This window comes from Dendrobates tinctorius, unplaced genomic scaffold, assembly GCF_039654945.1.
Source record: "Dendrobates tinctorius isolate UK_male_01 unplaced genomic scaffold, ASM3965494v1 ptg000129l, whole genome shotgun sequence".
Taxonomy (NCBI): Eukaryota; Metazoa; Chordata; class Amphibia; order Anura; family Dendrobatidae; genus Dendrobates; species Dendrobates tinctorius.
This window is the reverse complement of record NW_027361797.1, coordinates 31,387,580-31,406,520: the sequence shown is the minus strand read 5'-3', so window position 1 is coordinate 31,406,520 and position 18,941 is coordinate 31,387,580. Positions and strand designations below refer to the sequence as shown.

General features: G+C 46.4%; 1 protein-coding gene across 3 annotated transcripts in view; it reads right to left on the bottom strand.

Moving 5' to 3' along the window:
- Positions 1 to 18,941, bottom strand: part of PDXDC1 (pyridoxal dependent decarboxylase domain containing 1) — a 123,030-nt gene that overhangs the window by 7,568 nt on the left and 96,521 nt on the right. For all 3 annotated transcript variants that reach the window (XM_073542927.1, XM_073542925.1, XM_073542926.1), the window contains 5 exons: positions 18,378 to 18,496; positions 13,668 to 13,789; positions 11,620 to 11,712; positions 11,417 to 11,513; positions 10,403 to 10,504 (listed from right to left, as the gene is read on the bottom strand). In XM_073542927.1, the coding sequence (XP_073399028.1) occupies positions 10,403 to 10,504; positions 11,417 to 11,513; positions 11,620 to 11,712; positions 13,668 to 13,789; positions 18,378 to 18,496 (533 nt within the window). The remainder of the gene's footprint in view (positions 1 to 10,402; positions 10,505 to 11,416; positions 11,514 to 11,619; positions 11,713 to 13,667; positions 13,790 to 18,377; positions 18,497 to 18,941) is intronic.

Genomic DNA, 18,941 nt, shown 5'->3' with positions numbered 1-18,941 from the left:
AGCTAAAAGGAAGAGGCGCCATATTGGAGTTCAGATTTTGCTGAAATGATTGGAGGGTGCCATGTCACATTGGCAGAGCTCCTGAGGTGCCAGAAGTTCAGCAGAAATCCCCCATAAGTGACATCATTTTACAAACTACACCTCTCAATGAATTCATCTAGGGGTGCAGTGATCATATTGCCACCAATGGTGTGTCACAGAATTTTATACCACTGGGCTGTGAAAAAAAAAGAAACTACTACATTTTTAACACAAATTTTGTTTTAGCCCCAGATTTTATATTGTCTCACAGGGAAACTGGTAAAAATGGCACCAAAATTGGTTACACAATCTGAGAATTTATCTACAAGTGTAGTGACTACTTTGATTCCATGGACAGTTTTGCTGAAACAAGCAGCAGTGAATGTTTGAGTGAAAATTGCAAATCTGCTATTGTATTGCCCGTACGTAGTAGTTCCCAGTAGATTGTGGGTGCCCAGCTCATGCTTCTGGAGACATACATCCCTAAATGAGGCGGGCTCTCCTCACTACCGAAATGCCAAATATGTGGACGATAAATGTGGTTTATGCACGATGGGGCTCCGAAGGGAGGAGAGCATTTGGATTTGGGAGAGCAGAATTTGCTGGCTTTTTTTTCTGTGTGGGGGGGGGGGGGGGAGGGCGAGGAGCTGTAGCGCTTTTCCAGAGCATTTATACTTCCAGTAACATGGAAGCCCCCTGTATTTCCATTGACAGATGATAGACCTAAATGGGGACTTGTTTTTACTCTGTCGCCTAATTGGGGGGCACAGAACCGTGGGTGTTATGCTGCTGTCCACTAGGTGGCAACACTATGCATAATCTGAAAAAGATTAACTTTGGCTCCTCCTCTGCAGTATACACCCCTGGACGGCGTCAGCCTTCTCCAGTTTTCACTTAGGTGGTGCCTCCTTGCAACACTACCTAAGATTTTTTTCTCTTCCGTTTTTTTCCTTAATTTTTTTTCAACAGATTACAGATGAAGAAAAGTGGGTCTCCAGTGAGACTCCCGGCATGGCTCCCTCCTCGGTCCCCTATTAAGGGGTACCCGCTTGAGGTCGAGATGGCTCTTCCCCATGTCGCTCCTTCCCCAGTCCCTCGGGTACTGGTTCGAAGTCGAGGCCCCCCCTCCTCCTTCCCCAGTTCCTTGGGCTCTGGGTTAAGGTTGAGGGTAGGACGAAGCCCCCTGACGGTGACAGCAGCACCCTCCCTAATCCCCCTCTGGGGGCATTAGGTCGAGACACCACAGGTAGGGCCTGTACCAGGCACCATTCGGCCACTTACATGTCCAGGGACCCCAGCCCAGCTCCAGGCTCCTGTTTGGACCGGGGGGGAGGTGCAGGCAGGCATGGCACTTGTCAGAGACAGGGCTCCCTGCGCCCCTGTCTCTGCGGCAGCACCAGCTGCATAGCGCCTCAAAGGGACCCCCCACAGGGCCCAGGTGGCGCTCATGTCCCCACCGCTAGCCTACCGTTCAATCCAGGGGGGTCTGGTTGGAATCCGACCCTCCCCACGGACAACCGCGCCGTCCTGGAGCCCTTCTGGGCATGAGCTATCAAATTTAGGCCGCAGCTTCGGCCTAGCCAAAGTCGCCGCCTTATTCCCGCCCCCCGGATGACGAAAAATGCCATTGCTCCACGCGCCCTTTTCAGCTCTCCGCCCCTTCCCCCTCCACCTCAGAATCCGGTGGCCATCTTGCTGCACCTGAAGAAACTGAAGGCAGCACAGCGGTCTCCTGGGGGCACAGGACGTGGGATTTATCAGCGCTGGACCTAGGGGGAGCACCGGTGGGGTAAGATCACAGCTGGGTTCTTTGTACTTAGCTGTGAGTTCCTGTAACCTATAACGCTCCCCTACTCCTCCTTTCCTCTGCGTAGATACCCCTGTAGGGCCTCTGCGAATAGGTACTATGTCGGGCTCAAGGAAAAGGACCAGGCAAGACTGCTTTTACGCAGTCTGCACAGCCTGCAAGGCCACTCCCCAGCGGCAGCACGTACCTGCACTGCCGGGACTGTACCCAAAAAACAGAATCAGAACCCCAAGAAGTCCCTACCAATGCTTCTGCGGCCACTACTGCGCCGGAATGGGCGACTGATGTCGCAGTCTATGACAAAGTCTATAGATAGCCGAGACATGACCCTGCAGAGCCTGCAGTAGTGTGGAGGTCAGGTTATGAACGTTACCCAGCAAAGGGACGTCCGGTCTCAGGAACAGGCCGCTTCCGACAGTTCGAGACGCAAGCGGACCCACGGGTCGCGTTCATCTGCGTCCTCACATAGCACTAGGTCGTCCCCCTCCAGGGAGAGGCACAGTGGCTACAGGTCACCGAGACCGTCCCCTGATAAAGACAAGGTGGATCTCCACAACGATCCCAGACCACAGAACACCTCCGCCCTAGTTCACCCGCTAGGGAGCTCCTTAGCGATGCGCAAGACTCAGAGGGCATATGTGACTCCAACTCAGATAACGAAACAGAGAACGCTCTGCTCCCTTGTCCCCCTAGCAATACTGCGCTAGTTGAGGATATAATCTCTTCCATCCTTCAGGTGCTGGACATTTCTGATCCAACTCCTGAAGTACCAGAACACAAGATTTCCTTTGAAAGTGTTCAGAAACCATCTGAGGTCTTCCTAATCACCCGGAATTTCAAAAAATAACTTTCTAAGCATTTTTCGCAGCCTGAGAAAAAAATTCGCCAATCGCAAATACTTGGAGGCAAAGTACTCCTTCCCACAGAAGGACACTAAGGATTGGACAGATCCGCCTGAAGTGGATCCTCCAGTCTCTAGGCTGGCCGCACAAACGCTTCTCTCGCTGCCGGACAGCTCAACCCTCAAGGACGCAACAGACAGGTAGAACGCATGGCTCGTTCAATTTTCGAGGCGGAAGGTGCCTCTTTGGCTCCCGCATTTGCTTCAGTTTGGGCAGCCAAGGCCATTATGGCCTAGGCTGATCTATTACAACAGGGCCTCCAAGCTTCAAATCCTCAGCTGGCGGACCAGGCGGTGCAAATTGCAGTAGTGGCAGATTACATGGTCCATGCAGCGTTGGATTCTGCAAGAGGGGTAGCGTGAATAGCATTAAACACCATCTCAATCCGGCGTATTCTCTGGCTAAGAGAATGGAAGGCGGATGCGGCCTCAAAAAAGTCCCGTACTTAAGTGGCCGTCTTTTCGGTGAAAAGCTGGATACAATGATATCCAATGCTACCGGGGGTAAAAGTACTTCCATCCCTCAGCTAAAACCAAAACGCACGTTTAAAAGACGTAATCAATCTCGTTTCCGATCCTTTCGGAATTCTTCAGGCTGGTCCGTCTCGCGCCTGGCACAAAATCGTAACCGTTCCCCTCGCAGGGACAACACACGGGCGGCACAGAGGCCGGACAGAAACTGGCAGTCAAAGGCAAGCCAGGCAAAATCCAAGGGAGGGAAACCTCAGACTTTTCCCTCATCCTGACTCATGCCCTCTGGAAGACACTCCACTTGTAGGTGGACGACTGCTACACTTTCAGCAGGTCTGGCTGCCTATTACAGAAGACAAGTGGGTCAAGGAAATAGTGTCTTCAGGATACAAGATTGAGTTTACTACCAGCCCACCGCACAGGTTTTTTCTCTCTGTCCCTCCAAAACCTCCACTCAAAGCTCAAGCCTTCCATCAAGCGGTTTCATCCCTCCTGCAAGCAGGAGTCATAATACCGGTTCCAGCAGACGAGCGCTTCCAAGGGTTCTACTCTAACCTGTTCGTGGTGCCCAAGAAGGGAGGCAACGTCCGACCCATACTAGACCTTAAGCAACTCAACAAGCATGTTCGAGTTCGTCACTTTCGCATGGAATCCCTCCGGTCAATCGTTGCGTCCATGGAGAATATCTCGCCTCCATAGACATACAGGATGCATACCTGCATATACCGATTGCTCCCGCCCATCAGAGATTTCTCAGATTCGCAATCAACCAAGACCATTACCAGTTTGTGGCCCTCCCGTTCGGTCTCGCCACGGCTCCCAGAACATTTACAAAGGTCATGGCAGCTACCATGGACGTTCTGCACTCCAGAGGCATAGTAGTAGTTCTATACCTGGATGACCTTCTCATCAGGGCCCCCACCTTCAAGGACTGCGAGGTCAACGTCTCAATCACGATCGACACTCTGAGTCGCCTGGGATGGTTAGTCAATTTACAGAAGTCCTCGACTATCCCGAGTTAGTCTCTGACCTTCCTGGGGATTCTATTCGACACCTCCAGGGGTCTGGTGATCCTCCCCAGGGACAAGGCACTGGCCCTCCGTTTGGGAGTTCACACTCTCCTCCGCAGGTTTCCCCGATCTCTCCGGTATGCCATGAGGGTACTGGGCAGGATGGCAGTGGCAATGGAGGCGGTACCATTTGCCCAGTTTCACCTCAGACCCCTTCAACTGGCCATCCTCAAGTCCCTCGACAGGGAGTTCCGGTTATCAGCGAAAACCAGGAGGTCCCTGCACTGGTGGCTCCAGCCAACCTCGCTTGCAAGGGGAAAATCCTCTCTCTCTGGTCACTGGAAGGTTTTGACCACCGACGCAAGCCTTACGGGTTGGGGTGCAGTACATCTACATCACAGAGCGCAAGGCAAGTGGTCACCAATTGAAGCGACCATGCCCATCCACATCCTGGAAATTCAGGCCATCTTCCTGGCATTGAAAGCCTTCCATCACTTGCTAGCAGACTCTCAGAGTGCAGTCGGACAATGCCACGGCGGTGGCATACGTGAACCATCAAGGCGGCACCCGCAGCATCCAGGCGATGAACGAAGTAACACATCCTACACTGGGCGGAGGATGCGAGGTCGGTACTCTCTGCGGTCCACATTCCGGGTGTGGACAACTGGGAAGCAGACTCTCTCAGCCGTAACGGAATGGACTCGGGGGAGTGGTCTCTCCATCCCGAAGTTTTCCGTCAGATCTGCCATCGTTGGGGGACCCCGGACGTGGATCTGATGGCATCCCATCTCAATGCCAAGGTTCCAAATTTCATGGCCAGGACACGCAATCCACGGTCACTTGGAGCAGATGCCCTGGTTCAGGACTGGACCCAGTTCCAGCTTCTGTACATTTTTCCACCCCTCCCCCTGATTTCCAGAGTCCTGAGGAAGATCAAACAAGAGAGTGTTCCCACAATCCTGATCGCTCCAGACTGGCCCAGGCGTACATGGTACGCCGACGTCGTGCAACTCACAGCAGACGCTCCCTGGCGTCTCCCCACACGTCCCGACCTTCTGTCACAAGGCCCGTTCTTCCACCAGAACTCAGGGGCTCTCAATTTGACGGTGTGGCCATTGAGACCTGGGTTTTGACCCAAGCAGGTTTTTCACTGGACGTTGTTAAAACCATGATCAGGGCTCGAAAGCCAACTTCAGCCAAGATTTACTATCATACCTGGAAGGGTTTCTTCACATGGTGCGAATCTCATGGGCACATTCCACTCCCCTACTCTCTTCCAAAGGTCCTCGGTTTCCTTCAGTCAGGCCTAGACGCCGGGCTATCCCTGGGCTCGCTTAAGAGCCAGGTGTCAGCGCTTTCAGTGCTCTTTCAGAGGCGTATTGCTAACAAGCCGCAAGTGAAGACTTTTCTCCAAGGGGTTTCCCGATTGGTTCCCCCCTACAAACAACCGTTGGAGACGTGGGACCTCAACCTGGTCTTGACAGCACTACAGACACCTTCTTTTGAACCCCTTAAGGAGGTCTCACTCCGCTTTCTATCACAGAAAGTGGTTTTCCTGGTGGCAATCACCTCGCTACGCAGGGTGTCCGAACTTTCAGCTCTTTCCGGCAGACAACCCTTCCTGGTTTTTCATCAGGACAAGGTGGTTCTCCGTACAGTGCCATCCTTCCTTCCGAAGGTTGTGTCCACCTTCCACCTCAATGAGGAAATCTCACTACCATCTCTTTGCCCGGTTCCCGTTCATAGAGTGGAGAAGGCTCTGCATACGCTTGACCTTGTCAGGGCATTGCGTATTTGTGTGTCTAGGACTGCTCCCTTCCGGAAGTCTGATTCACTTTTCCTTCTTCCAGAAGGCGTTCGCAAGGGCCTACCGGCTTCCAAAGCCACCCTTGCTAGGTGGATCAAGTCCACCATTCCAAAGGCTTACCGCCTTAACAATTCTCCTCTTCCGGCCGGTATCACGGCTCACTCTACGCGGGTGGTAGGGGCCTCTTGGGCCATTCGGCATCAAGCCTCGGCACATCAAGTGTGTAAGGCAGCCTCTTGGACTAGCCTGCACACATTTACAAAACACTACAGAGTGCATACCCAGTCATCAGCGGATGCGAGCCTGGGTAGACGGGTCCTGCAGGCGGCGGTACCCCAAATTTAGGGAACTGTCAGTATAATATTCGTCCACTGCTTCCCACCCAGGGACTGCATTGGGACGTCCCACGGTTCTGTGTCCCCCAATTAGGCGACAGAGTAAAGGAGATTTTTGTGTACTCACCGTAAAATCTCTTTGTCTTAGCCTTTAATTGGGGGACACAGCTCCCACCCTGTTGCCCTTGCGGGCCGTTGTTACGGTTGGGTTCTCATAATGTTTGAGCTGGGTTCTCATATTGTTTGAGCTCGTTTATAGTAGCCTTCTTACAGGCATGGTTATGTTTCTGGTATATTCCTACTAATGCTTTTGCACAAAACTGGAGAAGGCTGACGCCGTCCAGGGGTGTATACTGCAGAGGAAGAGCCAAAGTTAATCTTTTTCAGATTATGCATAGTGTCGCCTCCTAGTGGACAGCAGCATAACACCCACGGTTCTGTGTCCCCCAATTAAAGGCTAAGAGATTTTACCGTGAGTACACAAAAATCTCCTTTTTTGTGGATTGAGTTGAATCTTCTATTGGGAACATTTTACATAACAATTGAGATTACATTTATCCTGTGCTCTACGCACCTATATCAGGGTTTCCATCTAAATCTCTGAGTGACATGATTTAAATGAAACCCACAAGGGATCTATTCACTATGAGGCAGCAGAGTTCCTCTGGACTCTGTTCAGTGGTGTCGTCCTCTTCAGAAGTGCACAAAACTGTGGGGAAATGTGCTTTTATGCACATTTAAAAAGACGAACACCTCCAGATCATATGCCAGACGGTGTCCACATAAGTTCTATAATTGATGCGTTTGACAAAAATGTTCCTGTGCTGAGATAATCTTATAAATGTGTCCCTGCTGTGTACTGTGTAATGACTGTGTCTGACCGTGCAGGGACATGGTCTGATCATACCACAGCTCCTAGGCAGGGGAGAGAGCAAAAGAGAGTATACAGACAGGACAGCATGGGATCACAACTAATTACTTCACAAAGATCCTGGCCCCAGTTATTGTGCTGCTACGGTCCAGGGGGAGAATTGGTTTTCCCTAACGGAACAATATTCTTGCCAAAACGCCATCCTTTGCTCAGAATCTAGATAACCTACAGATAGTTTTACAGGCTCTGGAGCGATTCGGTTGGATTGTCCACAGGTCAGAGTCTATATTGGTTCTGACACAGCAGTTACTGTGTCTGGGAATGATAGTTGACACTGTTCAAGCATCATTATTCCTTCCAGAGAAGCACTTCCATCAGAACTTTAAGGGTGCGGATTTGGCCGCTGCGTAATCGCAGCAGTTTTTGCTGCGGTGTACAGTACCTTTAAAGCCTATGGAAAACGAAAACAGCAGTGCAGACGGTGCAGATTTTTCCGCGGTTTTCAATCCGCAGAAAGAATTGACATGTCAATTCTTTCTGCGGATTCAGCAGCGGTTTGCCATCTCCTCCCATTGAGGAGATGGAAAACCGCAGGGCAGAACCGCAGAGCAATGCAGGTAAAACCGCAGGTCTTTTGACCTGCGGATTTTAGAAAATCCGCGTGGCCAAATCCGCAGCGTGTGCACATACCCTAAAGAGTCCGGGCAGGCATTCCCCTCCAATTTTGCATGAAAGTCATAGGAAAGATGATGGCAAAGTTTGAGGCAGTGCCGTTTGCTCAATTTCGGTCAAGGACTCTACAGAACACACTTCTAGCCTTTTGGGACAGGTCAAAACAGTTCATTTGTCTCCCCGTTTGCTGTCACCAGTCTCTCAGGTGGTGGTTAAGGTCACAACTATTAATTTCAGGGTCGTTTTCGTCCCATTCATTAGCAGGCGCTCATCACAGATGTCAACCTTTCCGTCTGAGGAGCAATCTTCAGTCACTTGAAAATTTAAAGAGGCTGGAACAGTCTGGAGAGACTTCTCCCAATCAACGTGCTGGAGCTCAGAGCTGTCCGTCTTGCTCTTTTACATTGGCAGAACTTAAGTCTGAATCGCCAAAGGGACACACAAAGCCCTTCTGGTGTGGCGAAGGTCACAGGTATTTTGGAGCTGGCAGAGGACAAGGTTCCTCTAATCTCAGTAGTTCATATACCAGGGATAGACCAACTGAGAGGCTGACTTTTTAATTTGCCAACAGCTACCTACAGGAGAGTGAGCTCTTCACCCGGAGGTGTTCATGCGGGTTTGTCGACAGTGGAGAATAAATGATTGTCGATCTATTGGCATCCAGAAGAAGCCGAAACTTGGGACAAGGTGCCAGGGCCCTCAGGCGATCGAAATAGACGCCCTGGCAATCTCTTGGTCCCAGTTTCCTCTGCCTTACCTCCACTTAGAATTCTCAAGAACAGCAGGGGAGAGTGTGTTTCAGTCACTCATTGCCTCGATGGGCCTGCAATTCGGAGGTTATCAGTCTCCTGGCGAGTGTTCCATGGACTCTTCAAGACAGCCCAAACCTTCTGTACCAGGATCCGGGCTTGCATCCTAATTTATGGTCGTTCAATTTGACAGCGTGGCCACGATTTTGTGAACATGTCTGTCTGAATCAGTAATCTAAACTTTGATCAAAGCCCAGAAGCCATCTTCATTCCAAGTCTACCATCGCACTTTAAGGGCTTATTTTTGTTGCGGTGTGTTTACCAGTACTTTGCCAATGTCTTTTTTTTTTCTTGCCAGTGCTGCTCTCTTCTTACACTCCAAATTGGAAGCAGGAGTGGTGCTCATCTCCAAGGGTTAGGTGTCTGCCCTAGCAATTCTGTTTCAAAGGGATTTCTCATCTAAACCCCAAGTTAAGACTTTTCTCCAGGGCCATTCTATCAGACTCACCTAGATCACTGGGACCTGAATCTTGTTTTGGAGGCTCTTCAGTCTCTGCTGTTTAAGCCCATCGGAGAAATCTCTGCGCTTTTTCTCTTATAAAAGGTAGCTTTCTTTATAGTCACCACTTCTATTAGGAGGGTCTCGCAGCTTGCTGCTGTCTTGTTGTGAGCCTTACCTTATTCTTCATCAGGATAAGGTAGTATTGAAGCCAGTTCTGTCTTTTTTCCCCAAAGGTGCTCTCGAGTTTTCACCTTAAGACCTTGCTTTACCTTCCTTTTGTCTGGCACATCTCATCCTATTGAGAAGGCGCTGCACAGGTTGGGCGTTGTTAGAGCCGTAAGGAACTATTAATCGGCCACTGAATCATTCAGGCGTTCCGATTCCTTGCTTATTATACCAGAGGGCCCTTGTAGGGGTCAGGCCACTTCTATTGCAACCATTGCTCGCTGAATCAAGACTGTTATTATCCAGGCATATAGCGCTAAGCCCAGGGTGGCCCCAATTAAGATTAGGGAGCACTCTACACAGGCAGTGGGAGCTTCCTGGGCAGTTCGTCATCAGACATTGGCTTAGCAGCTTTGTAAAGCAGCTACTTGGGCATCGGTGCATACATTTTCTAAGTTTTTAAGGTGCACACTTTTCCCTCGGCAGATGCAAGACTTGGTAGGAAGATACTACCGGCAGCAGTAGCCCAGACTTCCGCTTGAGTTACGGCTGAAGACTAGGTGGTAACAGTATGATATTTATTTCTTTCCCACCCTTGGGACAGCTTTAGGACGTCCTATGGTTCTACGCCCTCAATGAGAAAAATAGATTTTTGGTACTTACTGTAAAATTTGTTTCTCATAGTCTTCACTGTGGGACACCGCTCCCTCCCTTTGTTGCCTGGTTGGGCATGAAGTTGTTTCTTTTTGCCTTAATTCCTTTCTCCTGCTATTGCCTTCTCACAAAACTGAGAAAGACTGACTCCAGCAGGTGAGGTATAGTGTGCTGTGCAGGCGCCAATAATAAGGTCAGCCTCTATGGTTCTGTGTCCCTCATTGAAGACTGAGAAACTGATTTTTACAGTCAGTACCAAAAATCTACTTATAGTAAACTTACATTTCTGCAACAAAGTAGTGTATCTCATGTGGACACATCCAAGGGATATGTCCAAACAGACCAGAAGTGTAATTCTGACCCTTCCTAGAGGATTCTAGTTATAGTAAATGCTGCCAAGGGGACAGCGCATCAATTAAGACATCTCCATATAGTACCTGGATGTCTCTTTGCATGTCCCAGGGTTGGAGTGGAGGGAGGACTTGATTCAGTCGCCTGTGCCTTGGACATATAAGTTGTTTCTGTTGATTCTAATGATCCTAAAAATTAAAAATGACAATAAGTTACAACTTCATTCCTCCTTACAGCGTTATTAGAGATTATTATGGAAATTTGTCTCTTTTTACATGATGGACTTGTGGCAAGTTAAAGGGACAACTGGATTTCATCTATCTTAAGGTATGAGACATGGAATTTAATTAGGTCAACTTATTTTATCTATATACTATGGGGCAATGCAGATCTGTCTCTTTTTCTCATGTCAATTCGGCAGGAGGAGAACAAAAATAATAGTTGCAGTGTCTGTGAGTGGCTCCGCAAATCGGATCATGCGCATCCATTCAAGTAGGTGCAGTTTCGGCACCTGTGATACGATTGTCTCATACGACAGAATCTGATCACAGTAAACTGAAACTCGGCTCTATCTCTGATCTGAGTTTCAGCCAAGTGTCATTACCACCAATCCAATTCTCTCAGAAGAAAGACTCATCTCTTATGTGAGCGATCCCTTATATTGAGGGAATAACCGCCACTCCACACCGTGATCCAGCAGATTACAGATGTAATCACAAGGCGCCGGTACATTGCCAAAACTGGGAGAAGTCGGCCATTGGTAAATGTCTTACTAATTTCAATACACCTACACACAGGATAACAAAGTGGCAAATAAAAAAAATAAAAAAAATCACTGGAGTGGTCCTTTAAACGAATAATTATTGTGCATATCGGCCAGACAGAGGCCGAAAAAATACACTTTTGGTCTCCATCTCATGAATGGTTAGCTATGGCAATGTTACAGTATACATCGGGAAAAGCTCCCAATGTATACTACTGGCTAACTACAGACGCAGTGTACAATTAGCCCCGTTATCATCAGTATTAGCCATCTTCTAAGCATTCATTGTAACGTATAAAGTGTTAGATTGGTAAAGGAGCAATTCCCATCATCTCACCTGCTGTTAAGTTGAATGTTCTCCCCCTTGGTGTTGCTTGAACAGGAGAAAGCCAGTTAAGAACTGACCCGACTAGAGGGATCTGGCGTAAAACTCCCTGCAAACAAGAAAACATTCGGCACAGGTCAATGGTACAAGCTGTGTAAGGAAACAACTGATGTACTTTGGTGGCCGGTGACCACTCAACACAGCCCTCATCTTACCTCCTCTAAAAGCCGCTCCTCATTGGCCTTCTGAAGTTGGACTTCAGCTTCCAGAATACCTTTCCTGACTACTTCAGTCATATTTTCAAGGAGCTGCACAAATGAATGCAAAATAGGAAAAATGAAAAGCAATTATAATGTACACTGGTGTTTGAAAGTTTGTGAACCCTTCCTAATTTCCTATGTTTTTTGATACATTTGACCTAAAATTTCTTTAGGTTTTCAAAGTCCTTAGAGTAAATAAAAAGAAACAGATGTGGCAAAAATGTTATACTGTCATTTCTTAAACAAGGAAAATGCTCCAAAATCACATGTGTGAATAGCAACATTTTGTGAACCTTTGCTTTCAGTATCTGGCGTGACCCCCTTGTGCAGCATTAATTACATCTAAACATTTCTGCTAATTGTTGATTAGTCCTGCATATCAGCTTGGAGTAATAGCAAATACCTCCCTATAAAACCGCTTCACCCCTCTGATGTTGGTGAATTTTCAACAATGCGCTCCTCAGTTCAGGTCCTTCCACAACATTTCTATAGAAGTAAGGTCAGAATATTGACTTGGCCATTCCCAAACGTTAGCTTTATTCTTCTTTACCCCTTTCTTTGTATAACGACTTGTTTGTTTTTGGTTCTTGTCTTGCTGCATGACCCATGTTCTCTTGACATCCAGCTAATGGACAGGTGTCCTGACATTTTTCTACAGAATTTTCAGGGTATAATTCAGATTTCATTGCTCCACCAATGATGGCAAGCTGCCTGACCCAGAAGCAGCAAAACAGACCCAAACCATGATACTACCACCACCATGTTTCACAGATGATATGAAGTTATTATGGTGTAATGCAGTGTTTTTATCCTCAAACAGAACACTTTTCATTCAAGTTAAAAAATCTTTATTTTGCTCCCATCCAGGTGATATTTAGAAAAAACTGCAGACAGGCAACGATTTTTTTGGACAGCAGTGGCTGTCTCCTTGCAATGCGGCCATGCTCATCATTGTTGCTATGTGTCATTCTTATGGTGGACTAATGAACATTAAAATGAAGCAATGAGAGGCCTTTAGTTGCTTACAGGTTACCTTGGGTTCCTTTGTAGCCTCGCAAATCATTATACACCTTGCTTTTAGAATGATCTTTGTTGGTTGATGGTCAACCAACTATAATAATGGTCTGAATTTTCGCAATTTGTATACAATCTGACTGTTTATTGGTGGAGTCAAAACTATAGCAAAACCAAAGAAATGAGCTGGAGCATAAGTTGGTATACATGAAAAGTGTAGGAGCCAATTCACACTGTGGTCATTTCATAGACACAACCCCCCAAAAAATAAATAAAATGTGCATATACCCTGTAGTAAGTAAAGAAGTAAATAGTAATAGTACATGTAAATAACAAAGTATTTAGTTAACACTATTTTCAGCAAAAAAGGCATAAAATCCTTCCAAAATCCAACAAGGTGTGAGCAGTGAGAATGGTTCAAACTCTATAGATATGGTTTTGTTTACTCTTCCAGCCTGACAAGCATCAACAATTATTTATCTAAGGTTCTCAGAATCTCCTTTTTTTGATAAGTTGATATTGTTCTTTATATCTAATGTTAGGATTTGTGTAAAAATCTGATGTAGTTTTATGACAAATTTATACAGAAATGAGGAAAATTGTTGAATAACTTTAGACCACCATTGTAAGGTCTCTGTAATAGTCTTAATCCTGCAAACTATATGGAAATCAGCATGAGTAGGCAGAAGTTTAATCATAATTTTGGAAATGCTACAGAAAGCATCAGGTAGCACAAGATCAGAATCTGATAAATATTAAGAGCGGTATTCCCAATTTATCAAGTGGACACGTCATCCCTTTATGATCACATTTTTGCTCACGGTGACGGCTTTATTTTGAAGTCATTACAAAATAATTTCTTTCTGGGACCCTTCACATTATTGCCCTAAGTGCAAGATAAGAATGTAAGCCATCTTTACATTTTCCTGCAAGTCTAACATTATATGATTGGAGAAACGCTATAGAATAAGCTGTATAAATGTTTATACCTTTGAGTTTTCTTCAATCTCTCGGCCCAGGACAGCAATGGTTTCTACCAACTCGGAGACATCCAAGTCTTCTGTTGCCATTCCAATATAGATACAGTTTTTCTCAGCTCCAAACTCAGGACCTGCAACCAAAATAAGACAACATTTTTTTAAATTACATTAAAAAACCTAGTGTACACACAAGATTTACAAAAGTAATTCAGTCTTGTCCAATTCCTAGTGGCTATTAAGATCACCTGATGGTGTGTTATATTTGTGACCTCACTAGCCACATGCAGCTATACACCAAAATTAGTAGGTTATACAGGGATAAAGGGTTTTCTCTATCGCTTCATTGGGGGACACAATCAGACCCTCAACATCAAGGATCAGGACTTCCCTACCACGAAAGCCCACAGAAGGTGAAATGCCATCCCTGGGTGTTTTCCAACCATAAGGAATTTAACAGTATTTACCCAGCAGTGGAAGAATCCAGAAAAGTGTTTTCAAAGACGACGTATGGATATCCCGTTGTGGACCCCCCCCTCCCGGCTGCCCTATAACACTATCCTCCCTCAACGACCATCCTGACAGACGGATCAAGTTCCCTAGCCAAGTTTGTGTTCGAAGCAGCAGGGTCATCACTCTATCCTGACGTCGCCTCCACTTCGGTCTCCAAATCAGTCTCCATCACGTGTTTCTCAACGCAGTGATTCTAGAGCAATGCCCCATCCCTTATGGGAAATATGTAAAAACATGCAAAATACAAGCCGCGGAGACACCATCACATGTTTCTCAACGCAAGCAATGACTAGCCAGGTCTTTCCCGGGGAGGGAACAACCACGGGAAGGGCAGTCTCCAATGAAGGAAACCACCTATGCCAAAACATGGTATCCAACCACAGACAGCTGTTTCGGGGTATTGCCCCTCATCAGTGTGGAGTAGGAAACTGGCCAGTAGGAGCAATGCCTAGTAGAAGACTGTGAAAAATGAGGATGAATGAACTCATGGAGATCAACATCCAACACTGCGGAGACACCATCACATGTTTCTCAACGCAGTGATTCTAGAGAAACATGCGTTGAGAAACATGTGATGGTGTCTCTGCAGTGTTGGATGTTGATCTCCATGAGTTCATTCATCCTCATTTTTCACAGTCTTCTACTAGGCATTGCTCCTACTGGCCAGTTTCCTACTCCACACTGATGAGGGGCAATACCCCGAAACAGCTGTCTGTGGATGGATACCATGTTTTGGCATAGGTGGTTTCCGTCATTGGAGACTGCCCTTCCCGTGGTTGTTCCTTCCTGGGGAAAGACCTGGCTAGTCATTGCTTGCGTTGAGAAACATGTGATGGTGTCTCCGCGGCTTGTGTTTTGCATGTTTTTCCAAATCAGTCTCGGCCTGCACCAAGCTCCTCCGTCAAGGCATATTTTCAGGGGGCTCAACCCAAAGAACTAGTTGATCTCACAGAACAAATTGCCCATGCAGGAAAATATCTTCTTACCGCGTCTCTGGACGCAGCATGCTGCTCGGCGCCAAGGCCTCTCCTTGGGTGAGTGGTCTCTGAACCAGTCAGTTTTCAACCAAATCTGTCAAAGGTTGGGCACGCACGACGTCGACCTGATGGTGTCCACTTGCAATCTGATCCAATGCCCTGGTTCTTCCATGGTCTCAGTTTCACCCTCCATTTCTTTTTCCGCCCCTACCGCCGATTCCCAGACTCATCAAGAAATCGAGGCAGAGAGAATACCGGTCATCCTCATGGCTCCAGACTGGCTCAGAAAAGCTTGGTATGCAGAAGTTGGCAATCTCATCATTGACGTTCCATGGAACCTTCTGGATTGTCCAGACCTCCTTTCCCAAGGTCCCTTCTTCCACCAGAATTCAGTGTCTCTCAATTTAACAGCATACTGCAGTTGTCAAACCGCAGACTTCTCTGGCCAGGTTATCCAGACCATGATCAAGGCGAGGGAGACACCTTCCTTCCACATCTACCATCGCACATGTAAAGCCTTTCTCAGCTGATGCGAATCAAACCCAGCAGCTCCCATGTCTCTCTCTCTCCCGTCCCTTTTGTCCTTTCTTCAGTCAGGTTTGTGTCTGGCCTGTTTCTCAGCTCCCTTAAGGCTCAGGTCTCTGCCCTATCGATCCTGTTTCAGAGGAACCTAGCTTTACGATCTCAAGTCAGGATTTTCTAACAGGAAATCGCTCATTCCATTCCTCCCTATCGTTTTGTTGTAGCTTTTTCACTAACTGATTAGCACACATGCCAGTGAGAAAGGGGGCGAGGAGGAGCTTTTTTGTTTGCCTAGCGTTAGCCTCTTGTGGCAGCAGAAAGAGGTTTTACATTAAGTACCCAAAATCTTATTCTCATCTTCTAAAACTAATGCATTCGGAAAGTGCTTTTAAAAAGCAGCAACTTTTCCATTTACACATTATTAATCTTTTTACCCATTCTCTTAATATTTTTGCTTTTTTATTATTTACTAAAAGTTGTCAAAGAGACTGGCCATCGCTCTAGCAGCGGTGGTCGACTATGACAAATGCTTCCAAACGCTTTCATATCAAGGTAAGCACTGCACGGAAGCTGGCTCCTTAATCAATGCCCTTCCAGTACTGCAGAGCAAAACCGCTTCATATAGTATCATCGGAACAGCACAGTTTGCACCAGCTGCGCAGTGTTTATGCCATGAACTGTCAGTCGATCAGTAGCACCTATTCCCCAGCTATCAAGAAGTTTAGGAGGATAGTGAGTGATGCACTCATGAATATAGAGAATGGGATTAACCCTTTAAGATACATACTTGCAGCTATTAAACATAAAGGCACCTATAAAATACATTTTTCACTTATCTAAAAGATATACCCGTATGAAATGTATGAACATTGGGAGTCTGTCTGCCGAGATCCCTACTGATGCTGAGAACATGGAGCCCAATGTTCCCATTTTGAAAGAAGTGGTAATGAGCATGTGTGACCACTATTTCTATGGACATTGAATAAAGCAGTGGTCGCACAGGCTCACTACTACTTCACTCACACAGGAGACTTTGGGACCCTGTTCCCAACATCAGTGGGGATCCCTTGGGTTGTATCTTTAGTGATAAGACATTTACCACCTATCCGGTGGATAGCCAGTATATATGGTTTATGGAAAACTTCTTTATCTTCAATCACAACTGTATAGGCATCTTTTCCAACAACTGCATACTTATATTAAAAATGTGGCTTAGTTTTCAGCACGACGCCAGTCTGGCTGTCCACCAGTCAATGGCATTAGCAACTAGACTACTTCAACTCAAAGCACAACTGCAAATGAGTCACAGAAAAGTGCTACAGACTTGGGAGGACTTAAAACAATAAGGCTCTGTTCTCACGAATGTCATGGCTTCTGTCCATAGTAGAGCCATGACAGCCAAAAGGGAAACATCATATATTTGGTATTTTTAATGATACAGTCACAAAAAGCCACAAACCTATTAGAGGGGTTATGCCACGATAGAACACACTGTTAATGCTGCAGACATATTGTAAAAAAAATATTTTTGTAATTTAAATGTATTAAAAATGATGCCTCATTTAAAAGATGTGTCCTTATGATGTTCAATATGACGCCCCCTAGTGTTAGTACTACTGACCACTCCGTCCGTCCATCTAACACGCTTTTCCCGGCCAAACTTGCACAGTTCCCCCTCTCTTTGAAACGTCTGCCTGTGCTATGCAGTAAGATGCCCCCAAGAACGCCAGCCGGCCGGATCTAGTACAGATGACTGACAGCTGGTATGTGCTGGGATCTTCTGAAGTGCCTGTAAATAGAGTCACGCTCCCAGCACATCACTAGGGCAGGGGCTTCTCCACTTCGCAACTATGCAGCAGTTATGGTGACCAATATTACATTACACCCCTCACACCCAACATTTTGGCAGTGGGACATAAAGCAGTGAAGCAGGCAGCGGCTTTATCTCCTGCTGCGGTCTGTGCAGAGAGCAATAATTGTTCGTATGTCCTCCAATTTCTGAACTATGCACAGGCAGTGACAAATCTGGGCCATGCTATGCTATATATCAGTGTTCAAACTGATATACAAGTACCGTATATATATTTTTGGTACTTGGTATGTAGGCCGTCCTCAAGTTATGAATATTCGGCTTCGGTACAACTTATAGTTATGAAAATAAGAAAAAATAATACCTAATTGATTGCCATCCCCGGGTCACCCCGATGCCCACCATGCAAGTCCTCTTCTTTCTGCTGTCAAGCATCACATCTCTGGTCTCTTTACTATAGGCCAGGACTTCAGTTTGTCTCCAAGCCTTGGAGAGCACTGTACAATATAAAGTCATGGCGCATGTCTTGCATTCACAACCTTAAAATCTCCGAGGCCTGGATGCATCCGAGTCGTGGCCCATAGTGAAGAGGCTGTAGATACGGCACACAATGGTAGACAGAAGAGAACCAGACAGCGGGGTGGCTGGAGAAGTCAGCAGTCAGGTGATTGTTTTTTGGTTATTTTAGCTGGTCATATTCAAATAAAATTTGGGAATCCCTTTAACAACATGTTCGAACATTTCAATAGATGGGAAATCTTTTAATGATGTATGGCTGTATTTAAGTGCTTACAAGTCAGGGCTGGGAAAATATGGGAGAACGTAAAGAGAAAAATTAATGGCATGCTATTTTGGGAAGGCAAACACACTGGTTTCTGAACAAAGACATATTATCAATACCGGAAGAGAATGAGAGATCAGATTCTAATTCATTTAGCTTCTTCAGCAGCGACACATTAATCTTCTCCAGTTCTGCTTCTCGCTTGCTGACATCCAGTTCCTCACTTACATGTTCATACCTTGGAAGTGGGGAAAAAAAAAAAAAAGAAAAGACATGAATATTGTGACCAAACAGAAGACAAAACAGGCTCCAGCCCAGCTGAACTACTACAGTACAAGGGACACAGATCCAAATTGTTTTCAGCAGTCTCATGCTCAATCGGTAAATTGTCTCCTTGCTGATGATAGCTGCTAAGAAACAGGTTAGCGATGGTTGATGGATCTCGTATGCTTTCTACTTAACCCCCTCATGACCAAGCCTATTTTGACCTTAATTACCTGGCCATTTTTTGCAGTTCTGACCAGTGTCCCTTTATGAGGTAATAACTCTAAAACGCTTCAACGCATCCTAGCAATTCTGAGACTATTTATTCGCGACATATTGGGCTTCATGTTAGTGGTAAATTTAGGTCGATAATTTTTGCGTTTGTGAAAAAAATAAGAAATTTTGCGAAAATGTCACAA